Here is a 17,446-nt window from a genome sequence, read left to right on the forward strand (position 1 = left end):
GTCTCACTCTAACTAGTTACATCTGCTACGATCCTATTTCCAAATAAGGCCATGTTCTTAGGTACAGGGGGTGAGGACTAACATACCTTTCAGGAGGGGGACACAGTTCAATCCATAATAGCATGCATTTATTGTAATGTGCAATTCTTGGATTTCCTTATGGAAAGCGGTTCTTCTTTTCATGTTCATTGGCCATTTGTGTTTCTTTTGAGTGTCAGTTCCTATTTTCTGCCCCATTTTCTATGAGTGGGTCTCAGTCAAGGCTCCCTTGGTTGTAAGAGGCAGAAATGCAACTGAAACTGGTTCCAGCTAAAAGGAAAGTCAGTGGTTAACATAACTAAAGGGCCCAGGATACTACAGGCTTCAGGCTGAGCTAGACCCAGGCTCACACAATGTTCATCTGTTCTCTTCCTTTTTTTCAGCAGCATCCCTCAGTTCTACTTCCCTGCCTTGGCTTTGTTCTCATGCAGGCTCATTCCAGTTTGTAGCAGAGATGGTGCTATGGTTTGAAAGTGTCCCCCAAAGCCCATGTGTCAGAAGCTTGATCCCCAACATGGCTGTGTGGGGAGGTGGAGCCCAATGGGAGGTGCTTGGGCCATAGGGGCACGACCCTCACAAGTGGATTCAAGCCATTATCTCAGAGTGCGTTCCTTATAAAAGGACAAGTTTGGCCCCATCTTGCGCTCTCTTTCCCCCTCTCTCTCTCTCTCTCTGTGTGTGTGTGTGTTCTCTCACTTTCTCATTCTCTTGCTCTTCCGCCTTCCACCTTGGGATGCCACAGCAAGAAGGCCCTAACTAGATGCCAGTGCCATGCTTTTGGACTTCCCAGCTTCCCCAATACATCTCTGTTCATTATAGACTACCCAGACTGTGATATTTCATTATAGCTGCCCAAAGCAGACTAAGACAGGTAGCTAACATCTTACCAACTCACAGTCTACAGAGAAAGCATATCTTTTCCCTGATAGTTCCAGCCACTGTCCCAGGGAAGCCCTTCATTGGCCAGGTTTGTGTCATGTTTAATCTCTGGAGGTGAAGAATTTAGGTCAGCACACCCAAATAATCTGGACTAAGGGCAGGAGGGGGTGGTTCCTGGGAGCTATTACAAAGGAAGGAGATTCCTTTGCATGGGTAAAATCAGAAGATAGGCCCCTAGTAGCAAAGTGCTTATTTATTCTGAGAACTCTTTATATATTAAAGGCATGAATCCTTTACATCTTTCTTCCACGTTTTTTTCTTAGTTATTTGTCTCTGCGGGTTTTTTTTTACAGGAGGCCAAACACTGCCTTGTGAGTGTGTCATTCCTGGAGCACATTTGCCATACAGCATCACTGCATAATAACGTCCAACAGAAGCGTATTGCCAGGACACATTCTCTGGGTGCGAACAAAAAAAAAACAAACCTGTAGCTAGTACTTCAGTCAGCGGATTGGCATTCGAAAGCGTGTCGTCATTAGTACAGACGTCAGCGGTGAGTAAGAAAGCAAAGGACCCGTGGCTGCACCTCATAAAAGGCTGGCAGGGAGATACAAGCTTCTGCGGTTGTGCAATGATGAGAGAGAATGCCCAGGGTCACTGGTCCAGGTGCAGGGTTTGAGTCCTCATTCAATCTTAAAAATGAGATAAGGAATGTAACTTTGAACTCATTAACCTTTTGATCAGGCTATGAACTAAAGGCAGATAGAACAGGTGGCCTGACCCCTGCCACAGACTGGCACTGCCTGTGAGGGAGGAGCTCCCAGGTGGGCAGGGACCAGAGGTCAGTGGCTCGGTGCACCCTCCACTCATGGGGCTGGGCTGGCAGTTCTCCCTCCCTCTTCTTCTCCCCTCCAAGGGGGAGATTCTAAAACCCCCAGGAGGATGTCCCTGGTAACACTGCTTTTCCCTTTTCGCGATCAGGCCCCAGGCCATTGCCATGTTCAGATCCCAGGGTAACACCACTGAGCTGTGGAGGAACCCCTGCTATGTGGACATCCAGCCGTGGGCCCAGGGAGGACGCGTTCCTTTTTTGCACAGCTGGCCGGAGAAGCCGCTCTGTGTCAGGGCCGGGCCTGTGGCTGGGACAGCAACAAAGTGTAGGGAGGGTCATGAGGCAACTGTGGCCCATGTTACTGCCCGGATGGTGCCCCCTGTCCTGGAAGGAGGCATCACCTCACAGCCCCTGCCCAGGAAGGAGGTGTCAAGGCTGACAGTGACACCTGGGAGGTGACTTGGAGGCTCTGGGGTTGGGGGCCGACAAGGTGTGAACAGCTGGGAGATGGGCGAGTTAGAAAGGGTTGACCAAACAAGTCAAGCATCTTCCCAAATGTCTCCAGGTGTAAGAGGGCGTGGTAACATACGATGTTGTGTGAGTGTGTGTGCACATCCCTCTGTGTGCGTACCTCTCTGCACACGTGTCATCTGTGTGTGATGTACACACTCACACATGTGCTGGCAGAGGAAGCACAGGGAGAGGCTCCCAGGCCTGAGTGACGTGAGAGACAGGTATGGCCCGCAGGGTGGCCTAGCAGGAGCTGGCCTGGCACCTGCCTGGCTCCCCGGCCTCACCCTCTAACCCAGGGTGCAGGCTCTGGCCACTCTCTCTCCAGGGCGGAGCAGGACACCCTGAGTGCTCAGTGGGCTTCCTGGCCCTCAGTTCCCAGAGGGGGAGGGTCCCCATCCTCATGGTGCCCCCGCGCCAGCTGCTGAGCCACATGGCTGTGGACTGGGAAGCAGAGTCCAGACTCTAAGGACGGGTTTCTTTGTCATCGTCCGACTCAGGACCCTCGGACCAATCGGAGCAGCTCAGCCTCATTTTCTCTCTTCTTCATTTCCTGTGTACTCGAGGGGCCTCCCGAGGGCGGCTCCCTTCCCAGATGAGGCTGAAGTAAACCCTGGCATGCAGGTCGGTGGGTCCCTGGAGGGGACAGGCCATGCTAAAGCCACCAAACCCCCAGAAGTGTGAAAGGATGAACAGGACAGCGGCAGGGGCACAGCTGGGTGCCACGGAGTGTGGTGGGGGCCGGATTCGGGGAACAGAGTCCCAGGGTGGGAAGAGCAGAGCATCTTCCCTACACCGGGAGGGTGCCCCGTCCGCTGCACAGACCCGCCCGCCCGCTCCACTCCACGTGCCCCAGGGGAGCCAGGCCTGGAAGGATGTCGTGGGCGATGCTAGCTCGGAGTGACTCCTTTTATGGGGAAGCTTTGGAACTTCATCTGACAAAGCCTTGTGCTAACCCAGGGCCCCGCCTCTGGCCAGGGCAAGACAAGGAAGCCATCCATAGTCTTCAAGACTGTTGCTCCCGGGACATACCGTATCCTGTGGGAGCTTCAGCACTCAGAACTCACCGGGCAGGCAGGAGGCTCCCATGCCACCCTTGTCGGAGGAGCTGATGGGTGATTTAATTAGTGAACAAATGATTTACGAGCAAAGAACCAAAATCTCTCCGTGTGTGCCCGCATGTGTGCTTGTGTGTGTGCGTTGTGTATGTTTGTGTGCACTACATGCATGTGTATCTGTGTATATGTTTTCTTGTGCACACCTATGGATTCGGTTGTGTACAGATATTTGCTGTGTGCACATGGGCATGCACAGGTGTATGCATGTGTGTTTGCTGTATGCACGCGTGTTTGTGTTGTCAGGTGAATGCAGGCATGTACTCGTGTGTATGAGTTACTCTGTGCACAAGTGTGTATGCACGTGTGTGATTTTGTGAGTGCTTGTGTTTGTGTATACGAGCTTGTGTGTACGTGTGTTTGTGTGTGTGGATCCATGCGTGTGCATGTGTCTGTGTGGGTGGGTCTGTGTGTGCACATGCATGCTCTCGTTTAAGCTTACCCCTGGCCAAGCCTCTTGGAGCCCAGGGCTGCGCAGGTACTTTGTGGAGCATTTAGGGGTGTTTCAATCAAGTTTGAAACAGGCTGGGGAGGGATGGATTTGTTGTGACCTGGAGGAACAGGTAGATGATCTCACACAGTTGGTCATCTACCGGGGCTCCCCTTGGAGGCAGGACACTGCTCGTTCACACGGCCGCTCGGCCCTGCCCACTCCCTCCACCCTGGACTTGCAGGGATTGCCCCCAATAGATTCCGTCACCCCAGCCATGCGCCCGGGCCTGCCTTTGGGTGTGGATGGGGGGTGCCTGGCGGAGGGTGCTCTGAGCACAGGAGCGGACACCCAGAGGGTGTGAGTCAGGCACTGTGTACTTACACTTGGCACTGAAGTAGAATGGACATCCCGGAAGGCGACATGACAGGGATTTTCACACCCACAGACGCTCACAAGAGAACTGCCCCCAGGGAGCCGTCCCAGATATCCCTCCAACCCTCCAGTCACCCCCACTCCCCCAGAAGCATTATCCACTTCGGGCACTTTGTGTGGCCAGAATGGAGACCCCTGCAGCTTCCTCATGTGGCACTTCCTCTGCCCACCCTCCCAGCTCCCGGGACCCCGTACCTCCAGGCACCAGCCCCCAGCAGCACCGCTCACTCCAGGGTTCATGACAGATGGGTCTGAGCAGGGCAGAGTGGCCCCGAGGACTCTGAGCAGGAAGGGATTTAACACAGGGAAAGGGTATCACGGGACCCAGGACGGGCTGCAGACTCCAGGCGGGCCTCCTGGGAGACTCAGGCACAGAGTGCTGCCCCACCAGGCATCGTCACCACGGCAGCCCCCCCGGAGCCGTGCCAGGAGCATAAAGCCACTAGGGCCACTGCACTGCCACTGCCTTGCACCCCCGGAAGCTGAGGAGCAGACCCGCACAGCCGTGACCACCTGAGAGCCAGATGAGCCAGGGGAAGCAGCCGCGCCTGCAGCCACCCCCGATCCAGCACACGGAGAACGCGGCAGGACAAGCTGGTGTCTCCGTGGGGTGCCCCCATTGTCCCCATGTCTCACACACACTCACCTGATGGGTGGCCTTCCCCACATCCGGGACCCTGACTAGAGTCTGGGAGGTGGCTGCCCACATCCCAGCTGCCCCTGAGCAGGGAGGCTAGCAGGGGATGCATGGTGAGTTCTCTCAGTGGTCGGCCCAGCCCCAGCCCCCTGGGTGCAGCGAGGGGCCCCTGCGAGCCTGTTGATGGCAGGTGAGCCGCGGTCCTCTCGTCCTAGCCGGCCTCAGGTCTGTGGTCCTCCGGGCAGGAAGTGTCTAGCAGGCCAGAGGCGGCTCCTGTGTGCACCGAACAGCCGTGTTTACACGGGCGTCAGCTCGTGGCGCTGGCAGGGCGTCTGTCGCACCAGCCCTCAGCCCGTGGCAAATGCCGAATGCCAGTGCTGGGAACGGAAGTGGGAAATGACAAGGTGGGGGGGGCAGGGGGAGCAGCCCTGATGGGGACTCTATGGGGGTCCATGGGGGTGCGGGGACTTGCGGGAGGAAGCAGCAGAGGGAGGTGTGTGGATGTGTGTTTGTGCGTGACTGGGGTATGAGTGTGCCCACTGTGTGTGTGGCATGAGTGCAGGTGTGACAGGGTGCGGGAGTGAGAGCGGGCATGAGTGTGTGCCACGGGCCTGGTGTTGGGTCCTTGGAGGCCAGGGTTGCCCTGACGGGCCTGCAAGCTCTTTTTTGATTTGTAGTTATTTGAGAAGTCTATACAGGAAGAAAATTAAACCGCATTTACTAAATACAATAAAATTACAGGAAGGCAGAATTGTCCCCAAATTACAAACATGTGGTCCCTGAGTTGCTCCACAACAGCTCAGCCCCAGACTAAGGGTGGAGATGGCAGCCCCAAGCCCCGGGCCCATCTCCTGCTCCCCGCTGAGGTGACACAGGACCCCCATAAGGCAGGACCCCAGAGCCCCGCACAGCAGGGGGGGCTGTGTTGAAGGAGGGACCCCTGCCTGCTGTCCCTGCCCAGCCTGCAGTCCCACCCTCACCGGGCAGCGGACCCTGGACTGCTCGTGACCATGGCCTCACTTGGAAGCTGCTCTGGGCTGGTCCGAGCCTCTTCCCTCTTTCTGAAAAATCTGAGGCCCACTAGCAGCGGGCAGCAGCCATGGGTCTGGTCTCGGACTTGCAGGCCCAGGAAGGCCACCGAGGAGCAGGAAGGGCCGTGTCCTGGGATCAGAGCCCAGGCCAGAGACCCTCCCCAAGGCTGTCACCCAGGAGGGAGATGATGGGAGGCGACAGTGGGGCCCAGGCGGGAAGTGAGAGGGGCCAGGCCTGTGGCAGAGTGAGAGCTGGCAGGGAGTGGGCAGAGGCCAAGGTGGCGGGGTGGGCACCAGGCTCGGGAGATGCTCGGCCTTGCACCGAGCAAGGGGGGCTCTGGGGCCAAGTGCCCGCTGCCTGGAGAGCAGGGCTGGGTCCTCAAGGGCCCCCTGCTTTTGGATGTTGTGCGGCTCCTGAAGCTGAAGCCCTGTCGTCCCGGCTCCATGGTCCCTGTCCAGACACCCAGCAGGTGGCCGCCCTGACCACCTACTCTGAAATCCAGGCATATCCTGGCACCCCCTGGCCAAGAGCCCACACGGCCCCAGGGCATTCATTCTCACTGGGCAGGGGCAGCTCCGACCTCATCCCAGCTCTGGAGATGTTCAAAGCGCCCTCCTGCACGCCAGCTGTGAGCTTGAGCAAAGGTCCGTGAGTCGTGAGGCTGAGCACAGCCTGGCCCCTCCACTCCGGCTCCTGGTGGCTGTCTGCCGTGTCCCCTATGGGGGAAGAGGTTTCTCTTTGGCCCAAGCCCACCTGCCCCTGCCTGAGGGCACCCTCGGCCACTATGCTCAGCCCGTCCGAAACCTGAGAGCTCATGTCCACGACAGGGCCAGCCAGCGGGGAGAGGACCCAGGGGTCCCCTTGGAGGCAGGCTGCTCGTTCCCGGGGCCGCTTGGCCCTGCCGGCTCCCTCCACCCCAATTTCCCACTGGGCTTTCAGGGATTGCCCCAAATAGACTCCGTCACCCAAGCCATGCACCTGGGCCTGCCTTTGGGTGTGGATGGGGGGTGCCTGGCGGAGGGTGCTCTGAGCACAGGAGCAGACGCCCAGGCTGCCAAAGGAGGGCAGGGCGTGAGGACTGGGACAGCTGTGCCCCTGCTGCTTGGCACAACCAAGTGAATAAATGACGCCCGGAAGGGCCATGTGAGCTTGGGGCGGGTGGTGCCGGCGGAGGGAGAGGCAGAGGCAGAGGCCATCAGCCTCTCCCCACCCCTGCCTCACCCAGCCACGCCCGACGTCACCATGTCTTTCTTTGTGAGAACTGAGTCCACCGACCCCACCTTGTTTAGATTAGATCAGAAGTCACCTGGGCTGACCTGATGGCTGATTGCATCAGCAAAAAGAACCATGGAACATACTGGCCTTGGGCCGGTGTGAAGCCACCCACCTACTGTGAAAAATGGCTCTTCCCTGCCACAGTCAGCCCAGCGGGAGCCGGGTCAGGGCCTGGAGCCACAGCGCTCCCCACCAGAGCCACTGCCCAGCCCAGCAGCACCTGCGGAGAATCCCACCGGCACCCAGGCCTCCCCACACGCCACCACCCAGGCTTCCTGCAAATCCACTTTCAGAAGCCTGATAAGGTGAAGTCCACATTTAACTAAAAGCGAGTTACTGAGGGTTTTTTTCTTTGCAGAGTGGTTCCCCTAAAGGATTCCTTTAAACATGATCCGGTCAGCCAGTGCTCACCTGTGTTCACCGAGTCGGTTTGGGGCGGCAGGAGCCCAACACTCCAGGCACCTGCGGGAGGGAAGATGCTGGGTGCGGCCCTGCTTTCAAGACCCTTTGCGTCTTAAGCAAGTGAGCAGACAGGCACACATTTGCTCACTCATTTCCTTGGAGTAGCACTGATGGGCAGGGGAAACACACCAAGGGCCAATCGTGTGGCACTGACTCGCTGTCCCTCTACTGTATTTTATAGAGATGGTCTCACATTCACCCAGGCTGGAGTGCAGTGGCGCAAGCACAGCTTATTGTAGCCTTGGACTCCTGGGTTCAAGCCATCCTCCCACCTTAGCCTCCCAAAGCGCTGGGATTGCAGGCATGAGCCAACACACCTGGTCTGGCCGGCACCAATTCAACCACACTGTCGCAGAGAGCGGGGCACCTGCTTGCTGCTGGATGTCACCTTTCAGCCCTGAGAGTTTGGGGAAGGGAGCTGGCAGCACTCCTGTGCACAGAGCACCGCAGGAAGCACTGGAATCCGGAAAGAGCGAGGGTGCCGTGCGCAGACTTCCCGGCGGGCGTCAGCCTCCTGCGTGGTCAGGAGTGCAGGTGCTGGGGCCGGAACCCTGGGCACTCGACCACAATCCGCTGGGGCAGTGTGGCCAAGTGGGCACTGACCTGGGGCTCCCGCAACAAGCCGGGTGGCCTCAACAACAGATACTGATTCCCTTACAGCTCTGGGGACCAGAAGCCCCAAATTAAACTGTGGGCAGGGCTGCGCTCCCTCCGGAGGCTCCTGAGGAGGGTCTTCCTTGTCTCTGGCAGCTTCTGGTGTCCCAGGCGTTCCTTGGCTTGTGGCTGCCTCCCTCCAATCCCTGCCTGGCCCTCCCATGGCCTCGGCCCCTCTCCATGTGGCTCTCCCTGAGTTTTCTCTTCTCTTGATAAAGGCGCTTGTCCTTCACATCAGACGCTGTGGTCCAGCCTGACAGCCCAGGATGATCATGCCGCCAGGTCTTGACCTGATTATATCTGCAAAGACCCTTTTATCAAATAAGGTCATCTTTACAGGTTCTGGGACACAGATCTTTCTGTGGAGACACCATTCAATAAAGACGGGAAGCAACAGCCAGACCCCCCTCCACTCAAAGTCTTGCTGCTTCCTAACCATGCTGCCCGCCACATTCCGTGTCTATAGAGCTGGGACAGTGGTGGTGCCCACCTCAGAGGTCACCGTGCAGATTAAATTCATCCCTAGACACGAAGAGCTGGGTGCAGGCACAGAGAGCTGGAAAGAAAGGTTTCCTGTGACCGTGTGCTCCTTCTGCCCTTGGCTCGCGGTCTCCGCTGTGCTCGGCATGGGCAGTGATGAGGATGTCACTGGGTGCACAGCTGGCCCTGCAAGCTGCCCGGACCCCAGGCCTCCCCTCTTTCCAGCCAGGACGTTGTGTGCTCGCAGCCTCTCAGGGCCACAGGCGCACAGCGGTCGCTGCTGCTGTGTGCTGATTTGCTGTGGAGACTCCACTGGGGCCAGGCTGAGCAGGGCTCCCCAGACACAGCCAGAGGCTCCTCCAGAGGGCCGTGTGGCAGGCACAGGGTTGAGGGGCCTGTGTGGCAGGGCCACAGCTCACCTGGGAGTGCAGGTGGGAAGCCCCCACACCTAGCAGAGTGCGGCTCCTTCCTGCACAGCCACCCGGGCTCCTTGGCCTGACCCCGCAGGGCTCTCAAGAAGAAATGGGGGCTTCCCCTCCTCCAGTCTCACCCTCAGTCTCTGTGGTGTCTCCACCCAGCACCTCCTCCTCCAATGCCTCATAGTCACAGGCCCCGGTGAGGAGGGAGCCACGGCAGGCATGGTGGCTGGAACAGGGGCAAGTGAGTGCCCACCCCGAAGTGCAGGCAATGAACTTGTGCCGTAGCCCACGGTGAGCTGGGGGGCTGGTTGTGCCCACCCCGCCTGATGCGGCCCCTTCATCCAGAGTGGGGGTGACATGCCAGCCCCCACCTCACCGGAATGCTGGGAGGAGCATGTCCAAGGAGGGAGCTCACTGTGTCACCTGTAACGCTGTGTGACTATCGTGTGAGTTCCCGGTCGCGGTAGGAAGTCCCCCAGCCTGGGGGCTTCAGCAGACACGGCTCTCTCACCACTCAGGAGGCAGAATCCCGGGTCAGGGTGTGGCACCGCTGGCTCCTGAGGCCTCTGTCCTTGGCTCTGTCTCCTGCTGCTGTCCTCACAAGGTCACCCCTCTGTGTGGACCTGTGTCCTCATCTCCTCTCTGTATAAGGACACCAGGCAGATTGGGCCAGGGCCACCCCATTAGCCTCATGTTACCTTAACCACCTCTGCGAGGACCCCATCTCCAAGTAAGGTCCCTTGCGGAGGCACTGGGGCTTAGGGCCGCAGCATACAGATCTGGGGGAGACACGCGGCCCATGACAGTATCGAGGGTGGGGTGGACCCCCACAGGACAGCCGCCGGACATTTCCTTCTCTGCTGGTCTGAAAATCACACTGTCTCAGACAGGGAAGAATCCACATTTCCACCCCAGGCCGAGGCCCCCAGAGCGCACAGGACCAGAGGATCAAAGAGCAAACGTCACCCTCAGGGTCTAACGTGCGGGTGGCAGGACCCTGGCCCTTCCTGAGTATCTGGTTGTGGGTTTTGTCTCTGCAGCGCGCAGGGATGGGTGCAGACTCCGTCCAAGGTCTTGGCAAGAAGAGAAACTGCCACCGCAGAGGGGCTGGCTGAGGGGCTGGGATGGGGACTCCAGGGCGCGGAGCCGCACACCAGCTCCTTCCACCGAGGCAGAAGGTCCACTGCGCTCTGCCCCGCAGCCTGCCTGTTCCTATGCCAGACAGGGCACTCCCAGGCCCGTCTGCAGCCAGAACACAGCCAGTTCCGTGTGCTTGTCCTCAGGACCCATTAGGAATGAATCCAGGCCTCGGTCCTGGCCTCCTCTCTGAGGCTGGACGCTCAGGCGTCCCCTTCAGCCCCTTTCTCTAGACCTTCCTGCTGAACAAACGAAAACATCTCACAGCCCTGCAACAGCCAGGAGCTGCTGGTGGAGCTCCACGCCCGGCCGCAGAGAGAGGAGGCGCCCTGGGCAGCCCGCCAGCACCCGGGCTCTCACAGCGGAAGCCCACATCTTCTTCGGCTCTATTTTGAAAGCTGTTCTTTCCACAACGCCCTTGACAAGAACCGATTTGAGTGAGCCAGCATGTCAATACAGGCTAGCACAGGACTGGCCTCAGGGCCACATTGAGGCGGGTGGCAACCAGGCCCTGGCCGCAGCCCACACGGGCAAAAGCATGGCCAGGCAGGAGGAGGTGGGACCTGTGAGGTTGGCTACAGCGACTATGGACGCTGGGCTCGGGGCTCCTCAGCCCTGAGAGGGGACCCAGGCCCAGGCAGGTTCCCAGCCTCCAGATCATCTCCCCTGAGACCTCGCCTTCTGCACAGCAACAGGAAAGAGCCCCTGAGTCCCACTCTGCAGGGATATATCCCATTTCCAGAAAGTTCCTTCCGGGTGCAGAGTGACACGTGAGCCCTGGGGACTCGCTCTGACTTGGTACTGATTTTCTCCACGGAGGACCCGCTGTCACGGCCCGTGTCTGCACAGTCCCCCTCGGATCCCGCGGAGGAATTCAGCCGGCCCCTCCCCCTGAGCCGTTCCCTGCTGTTCAACCCGAAAACCATGGAGGCAAAGTCAGGCCAGGTTCAGGTTCCACGCAAAGTGCCCTTTGCAAGGCCCTCCTGTGGCCAAGCCCAGCTCCAGGAGGTCAGGAGGTCAGGAGGCCAGGGTGGGGAGGCCGCCTGGGTGCGGGGCCGGGTGGGGAGGCCGCGTGGGGGGGTTCCCAGGTGGGGAGGCCGCCTGGGTGCGGGGCCGGGTGGGGAGGCCGCCTGGGTGGGGGCTCAGGTGCGGAGGCCGCCTGGGTGGGGGCTCAGGTGCGGAGGCAGCGTGGGATGGGGCTCAGGTGCGGAGGCAGCGTGGGATGGGGCTCAGGTGCGGAGGCCGCCTGGGTGGGGGCTCCCACCAGCGTCCCTCCCCGCTCATGGAGGCACAGGGACAGCTTGTGCGCCTGCAGGGAGGCCTGGCTCTGCCCACTCGCCCCCGCAGCGCGCTGAGGAACTCGGGCTTTGCTTTCTAGGGTACAGTGAGAACACGGGAGAGGACTTAGAGACCGCCTGCCGCCGCCGAGGGAGGCAGAGCGGGATTCGCACCCCCGTCATCGCTGGGCCCACACGCCGCCGACAGCTTCCGCGTGTGGCCATCTGTCTTTCAGAAACCCTCTGGCAGAGGGACCCAGCAGATGACTCGGGGGCCGTTCACACTCTGAAACCTGCTTGGAGTCAAAACACTGCTGGCGAGCCTCCGCGGCAAACCCAACCCAGTCTGTCTTCCATGGTGGCCCTCGCAGTGGCGGGCACCCTGCCCACTCCCTGCCAGCCCCTGCCCACTGGCCTCCAGGCCCAGCTGGGCCCCTGACCGGTCTCCTGACCCAGCATGCTGCTCCCCCTTGGGCCCGGCTTCCTTGCCCGCTGGGATTCCCAGGCCTCTCCAGCCCAGCCCTGCAGCAGGAGCCCCGAGGGAGGCTTGGCAGCTGCAGAGGCGAGTGGGCCATGCGTAGCCCGGAGGCCAGCAAGAGCAGGAGCCCCTCACGGCGCAACAGCCACAGCATCACGAGCCACTTTCACTCCTGGGCGACCTGGGGGCCCCCACCCCGGTCTGAGCTGCCCCTTATTGTGTGACCTGGGGCCCCCTGTGGTGGACTCCCCAGGTGCCCCCAGATCCAGCCTCAGGGAGGCTCCAGACACCAGCCAGGCCTCAGCGCTGCCACCCAGGATCACACACTCCTATCTCCGCACTTCCGCCCTCCATCCTGCTCCATGCCGCCTCTGCTTGTTATTCCAGCACATTCTGGGGCGATGCCTGCTGCAACGGCGCAGCCAGTACCTCCACCCTACCCCCGCCATGACCCACCAGCCCCTCCGCACTCCCGATGCTCTGTGCCCTCACTGGCTGGAAGCCTGCCTGGCCTGAAGGGTCTTCACCTGGTGAGGGTGGGGTGTCGCCCTCCCCTCCCCTCCACCCCAGCCCACCTGTGACTCAGCCCCGAAACCCTCACAGCTCTGTTCTCCCGGAGGGAGCCGGTGACTTGGCTCTGATGGTGCCTGGACCCAGCCCCGGCATGTTCAGAATCCTTGTCCTTTAACCCGCCTCCACCTGTGGTCGCCTCTGCCACCCTCAGGCCCTGCAGAGCAAACACTGCTGCCTGCAGGAGTCACCCGGGGCCCTGAGGAACAGAGACCCGAGCCTCCTGTGGCCCCAGCGAGGTTTCCTCTGGGGGAGACAGTGAGCCCAAAGCTGTGGCTCTCGAGGGGTGGACAGAGTCCGGCTGGCGTTGACGGGGTGCCCCTCTCTACCGGCTTCCACAGTCCCTGAGAGCAAAGATGGTCCCGGCAGTGGAGCAGAGGGCACGGGTGGGCATCCACAGTCTCCAGGGAGCCACTGTTGGGTGGGGAGGGAGCCCGAAGTGGGCTCTGGACTCCAGCAGGGAGAGTGTCCCCTTCAAGTGGGGGCGGCTGATTGATCTGGGCACAGGGGCAGGAGAAGTAGCCCCATCTGGTGCTGACCTCGAGGCCGTGCCTCTCGGGGCATTTTGGCAGACCCACCTAGGCCTGGGGGACAGCCTGATTTCCTGCAGCCATGACCCACAAGGGTGGCAGCTCTCTCAGTCTTGAGTTACCAGGACACAAACCCAGGTCATTTAATGTGCAGGCAGCCCCAAGTCCCGGCAGGGCCAGAAGCAGACCATGGCTGGGGATGAAAGCTGCATGCTGGTCCCTGGGGCCCCGCTCACTCTGAGCTCCTGAGAGGAGGGAAGTCCCCACGCCCCACTGCGTGGAGTGCTCCTTGGCCTAGGACCCCGTCCCATGTCTGCTGCCATGAGGGCGGACTCTGGGCACAGAGAGGCCAGACGGGCACCCAGGTAAGCTGGAACACATCCCTCCTGCTTCCCGCAGGGTCCCCAGAGGCGACCTCCCTCCTGCACAGGCATCTGTCACCCTTACCCTCTAGGACATTTTTGCCATGTGCAGTGAACCCCTGGACAATGTCGCGTGCCACATCGCTGGATTTGGACTGTATACAGACTGAAGCATGTGGCATGACGCCTTCTGCCATCAGCAAGTTCCTTGTCCCTCGATAGTATGTGTCCAGGCTGCCTGCCCTTCAAGGTGGCAGTGAGGGCAGTTGTCTCTTGCACGCTGTGTACAGTTCTGTCACTGACTCTTACACACAGCCCTGGAGACAGGAGAGCGTCGGGAGCATTCCGTGCAAGTGTCCTGGCATGTGCGGGCATCTCCATGGCACAAACCCATGCCGGGGACCACCCCCTCCCCTGCTTCCATGATTCCACCAACTGGGGGGGCAGAGCCAGGGCTGGAGGCATGCACCGGGTGAGAGCAGGTGGCCATGCTGGGGAGTGCCCGCGTTCTCAGTTCATTTATCCTAAATATTTGTAAGTTTCTTGATTCTTGCAGTTGCATCCCCAAGATAATGCCCCCCTCACCACGTAGAAGGCACATGTGCTCTGATGGCCCCTCCCACCCTGGGGTCAGGGCACAGCGTCGTAGCGAGGCGGCGTCGGGGCTCAGAGGACCTCGGACAAGGCTGGGTACATGGGGCTTCTCCAGCCAGCTGGGGGAAGCACCCTGCAGACTGCTAACTTCTGCAAAATAGAGTAAAAAAGAACAGCTAGAAAAATAAAACGAAAAAGGAAAGATATACCAAATACAAGACCGTTTTTATTGTTACATTTAATAGTCATCAACTCACTTCGTCTGAGAGGCGCTGGCATCTGTGGACACACTCGGTGCTGAGGTTTGTCCCGCTGCGGGCAGGGACAGGTGGTTCTCCTGCGGGGCTGGCCTCCACCTGCTCTGCGAGGCTGCGCTGCATGGGACACTGAGTCACCCGTCAGCCGCTCACTGCCTGGCTGCATCTATGAGGGAGGAAACAAGCTGGGCACCAGCTCAGCCTCTGAAGACCCCATGGGTACCCTAAGCCATGATATCTGTCCCCGAAGTTGCTTTTGGGTGGGAGTGCTGGGGGTGCAGGGACAGAGGGTTCCAGCTCACCCAGGGCCAACCCTGACCAGACGGCAGGAACCAGGGTCTGCAGCTGGATGCAGATGGCAGGCAGATCATTCTGGGGAAGTCCCTTTCTTAAACCACATACTGTCCTGGGCTGAACAGGCCCCCCTAAAAACTCATGTCAACTCAGAACGTCAGAACGTGACCTTATTTGGAAATAGGGTCTTTGCTGATGTAATCAAGTGAGGGTGAGCTCACACTGGAGTATGGTGGGCCCTCGTCCAGTGACAGCGTCCTTGTAAGAAGAGGGAAGTCAGCCTTGCAGACGCAGGGAGGACAGCCACGTTTCAGTGGAGGCAGAGACTGGAGCCACATAGCCGCAGGCAGAGGGATGCCTGGGGCCACCAGGAGCTGGAAGAGGCAGGGAGGACCCTCCCCTGGGGCCTCCAGAGTGGGCAGGGGCCTGAGGATGCCCTGATCTGATCCCCTTTTCCAGCCTCTAGAACCGTGAGAGGCTCAGCATCTTTCTCTGCTCCCCCAGCCCGTGGCCTCTGTCAGGGCAGCCTTGGGAGCTGAGCCTGGCCCCTATTTCTTGGGAGCTCTCCCACAGACGGGGTTCTGCATCTCCCAAGCGTGTCTGAAGTCCCCTTTCCACTGCTCACCAGGCTGATGGTGACTGCCACCTTCCCTAAGGACCCGCCCTCTGTTCCCAAAGGCCCTGCTGGACACCTGGCCGCTCAGCCCCACCGCGCCTAGCCCGCACACCCCTCATGTCTTCTCTGAACGGGGTCTTCCCTGAACGGGCCTGGCCTTTCGGTGGGGAGGCGAGGCCTCCATTTGAGGGCTGGCCCCTGATTGCTCTGGCATTTCAGTGATGCTGTGCCCCAGACCGAGGGAGAACTCTAGAAAAACTCCCCACCAAACTCCTCTTCTGCAGAGTTGAGCAGACGGGAAGTCTGTAACTTTCCTGCAAACGTTATTCTGCCCCTGCCAGGTGGGCTGAGATGGCAAAGGTTGATGACAAAGGTCTTGGGAGTCCCCACGGCTGCGGGGGAGGGTAACTGGCACCCCCACCCAATGGGAAATAGCAGCAAAGCTTCACACTGCCCCCAGGGGCGGCAGAGCTGCGCGCAGGTCCCACCGGAGCCAGCATGAAAACCACAGAAAGACAACCTGGAGTCACCGGTGCCCTCGGTGGTGGAAGGGACACCGCGTGGTGTCTCCCCCTCCCTCCCTGCACAGCCAAGAAAAGAAAGGGCCTGTGCACCCCAGCAGCAGAACACAGTCCCCCAGATCCCCTCAGGCTGGGAAGTCAGAGATCAGAGGAGAGGTCGCCACGGGGTTATGACTCAGGGGAGTCCCTGGGGGGGACCAGGGGCTCCCTGTGGTGCTAGGCGTGCTCCTGGGGGGACTCACTGACATGCATGGTGGTGACACGGGTGTAGACATGCAAAGAAGACCTGAGCACGAGATAGGATTTGTGTCTTTCACGGTATATCAGCTTTACACCATTTTTAAAGACTTTGAAAAATGTTATTCTGGGCATGTGCTTTGAACAGACTGTAACCCCACACCAGAAGGAGGACCTTGGATGTGGAGCTGGCAAGCTGGGGCTGCCTGGGGCTATCGTGTTCCTGCGGCTTCCTCTCCAAGAGGCTCCCGGGAGCAAAGCCGCAGGGCCGTCTGCCCGCTGAGCAGGTGTTGGCTGCCTGGGTGGCACTTCCTGTGCTGAGGCTCGGGGCTCTGAGCCCTCATGGCACACAAGGTCTTGAGGACAGTGACCACACAGCCCAGTTGGCCGGGGAGGTGGACGTAGGAGGGAGAGCCAGAGGCCATAGAGTGTGCTCCAAGGTACACAGGGCCCTCCGTCTGGGACTGTAAGAACAAAGAAGGGTCTAGGGCAAGACGACAGGGACAACCCCAGCAGAGAAGCGGAGGGAGGGGTGGAGACAGTGCGAGATGACCAGAGACCACAAGTTGGGTGGTGCTGGGGGGACTATGGGAAAGGGGGGGGCCTGGCGTGAAGACCCCCTGCCCAGCCCTGTGGGGGTCCTAGCAACCCCAGAAGTCCTGCTAAGACCCTGGCACAGGCCCCACTTCCCTGAGACTCAGCTTCCACATCTTTAAAGTGAAGCCTGGCGCCTGCCTCCGAGTGCAGTGAAAATTAGATTACGGAAGCCACAGAGGTGCTCCGCACAGTGCCCAGCGCAGGGCCGGGACCCAGAGTGGACTGTACCGTGGGACTGCCTCAAAGAAATCTTAGCAAACACAGGAAGCCAGCCCACCCGTGCAGCCATGGGGCCAGGAAGCCCGCCCTTTACCAAGTATTCGGGTATTTTTTCTCTGTGCTAACAGCCCAGACGGAGCCACAGCCTCAACCTCTGTGTGCTGATAACACCAAGCTGGGGCGCCGGGGCCATGCAGGGGACGGTGCCGGCCTGAGGCTGCAGCCTGGGTCTGGATGCCTTTCTAATTCAGGGCCTCCTCGCGGCCTGGCTCCATAAATGGTCAAATGCAGCCTGACGGCACAGCCTCCTGTCAGCTCTGGGCTCCATACTGCCACACAGCCCACATGCCCCGTTCCCCAGGAGACGCCCGCAGGTGGGCAGCGTCACTCCCACCCGCCAAGCACACACTGTCCCCGTCTTGTGTCCTGAGGAGCCGGAAGCAGCTGCTTCCTCCCAGCCTGAAAGCTGCACCTCGGGCTGCACTCGGCTCCCCGAACCCGCCCTCCGCTGCCCTGCAGTTCGCCAAGGGAGCTACCCTTCCCATATAAAAATTTCAC

General features: G+C 59.9%; 1 protein-coding gene across 1 annotated transcript; it reads left to right on the forward strand.

Moving 5' to 3' along the window:
- Window positions 1–9,467: 9,467 nt before the first annotated feature.
- Window positions 9,468–10,955, forward strand: LOC105520475 (putative uncharacterized protein C21orf125). The gene is given in 2 exon segments (XM_011954229.1): window positions 9,468–9,490; window positions 10,421–10,955. Coding segments are annotated over 2 exon segments (558 nt in total).
- The last annotated feature ends 6,491 nt before the right edge of the window (window positions 10,956–17,446 follow it).

This window comes from Colobus angolensis, unplaced genomic scaffold, assembly GCF_000951035.1.
Source record: "Colobus angolensis palliatus isolate OR3802 unplaced genomic scaffold, Cang.pa_1.0 Scaffold38, whole genome shotgun sequence".
Taxonomy (NCBI): Eukaryota; Metazoa; Chordata; class Mammalia; order Primates; family Cercopithecidae; genus Colobus; species Colobus angolensis.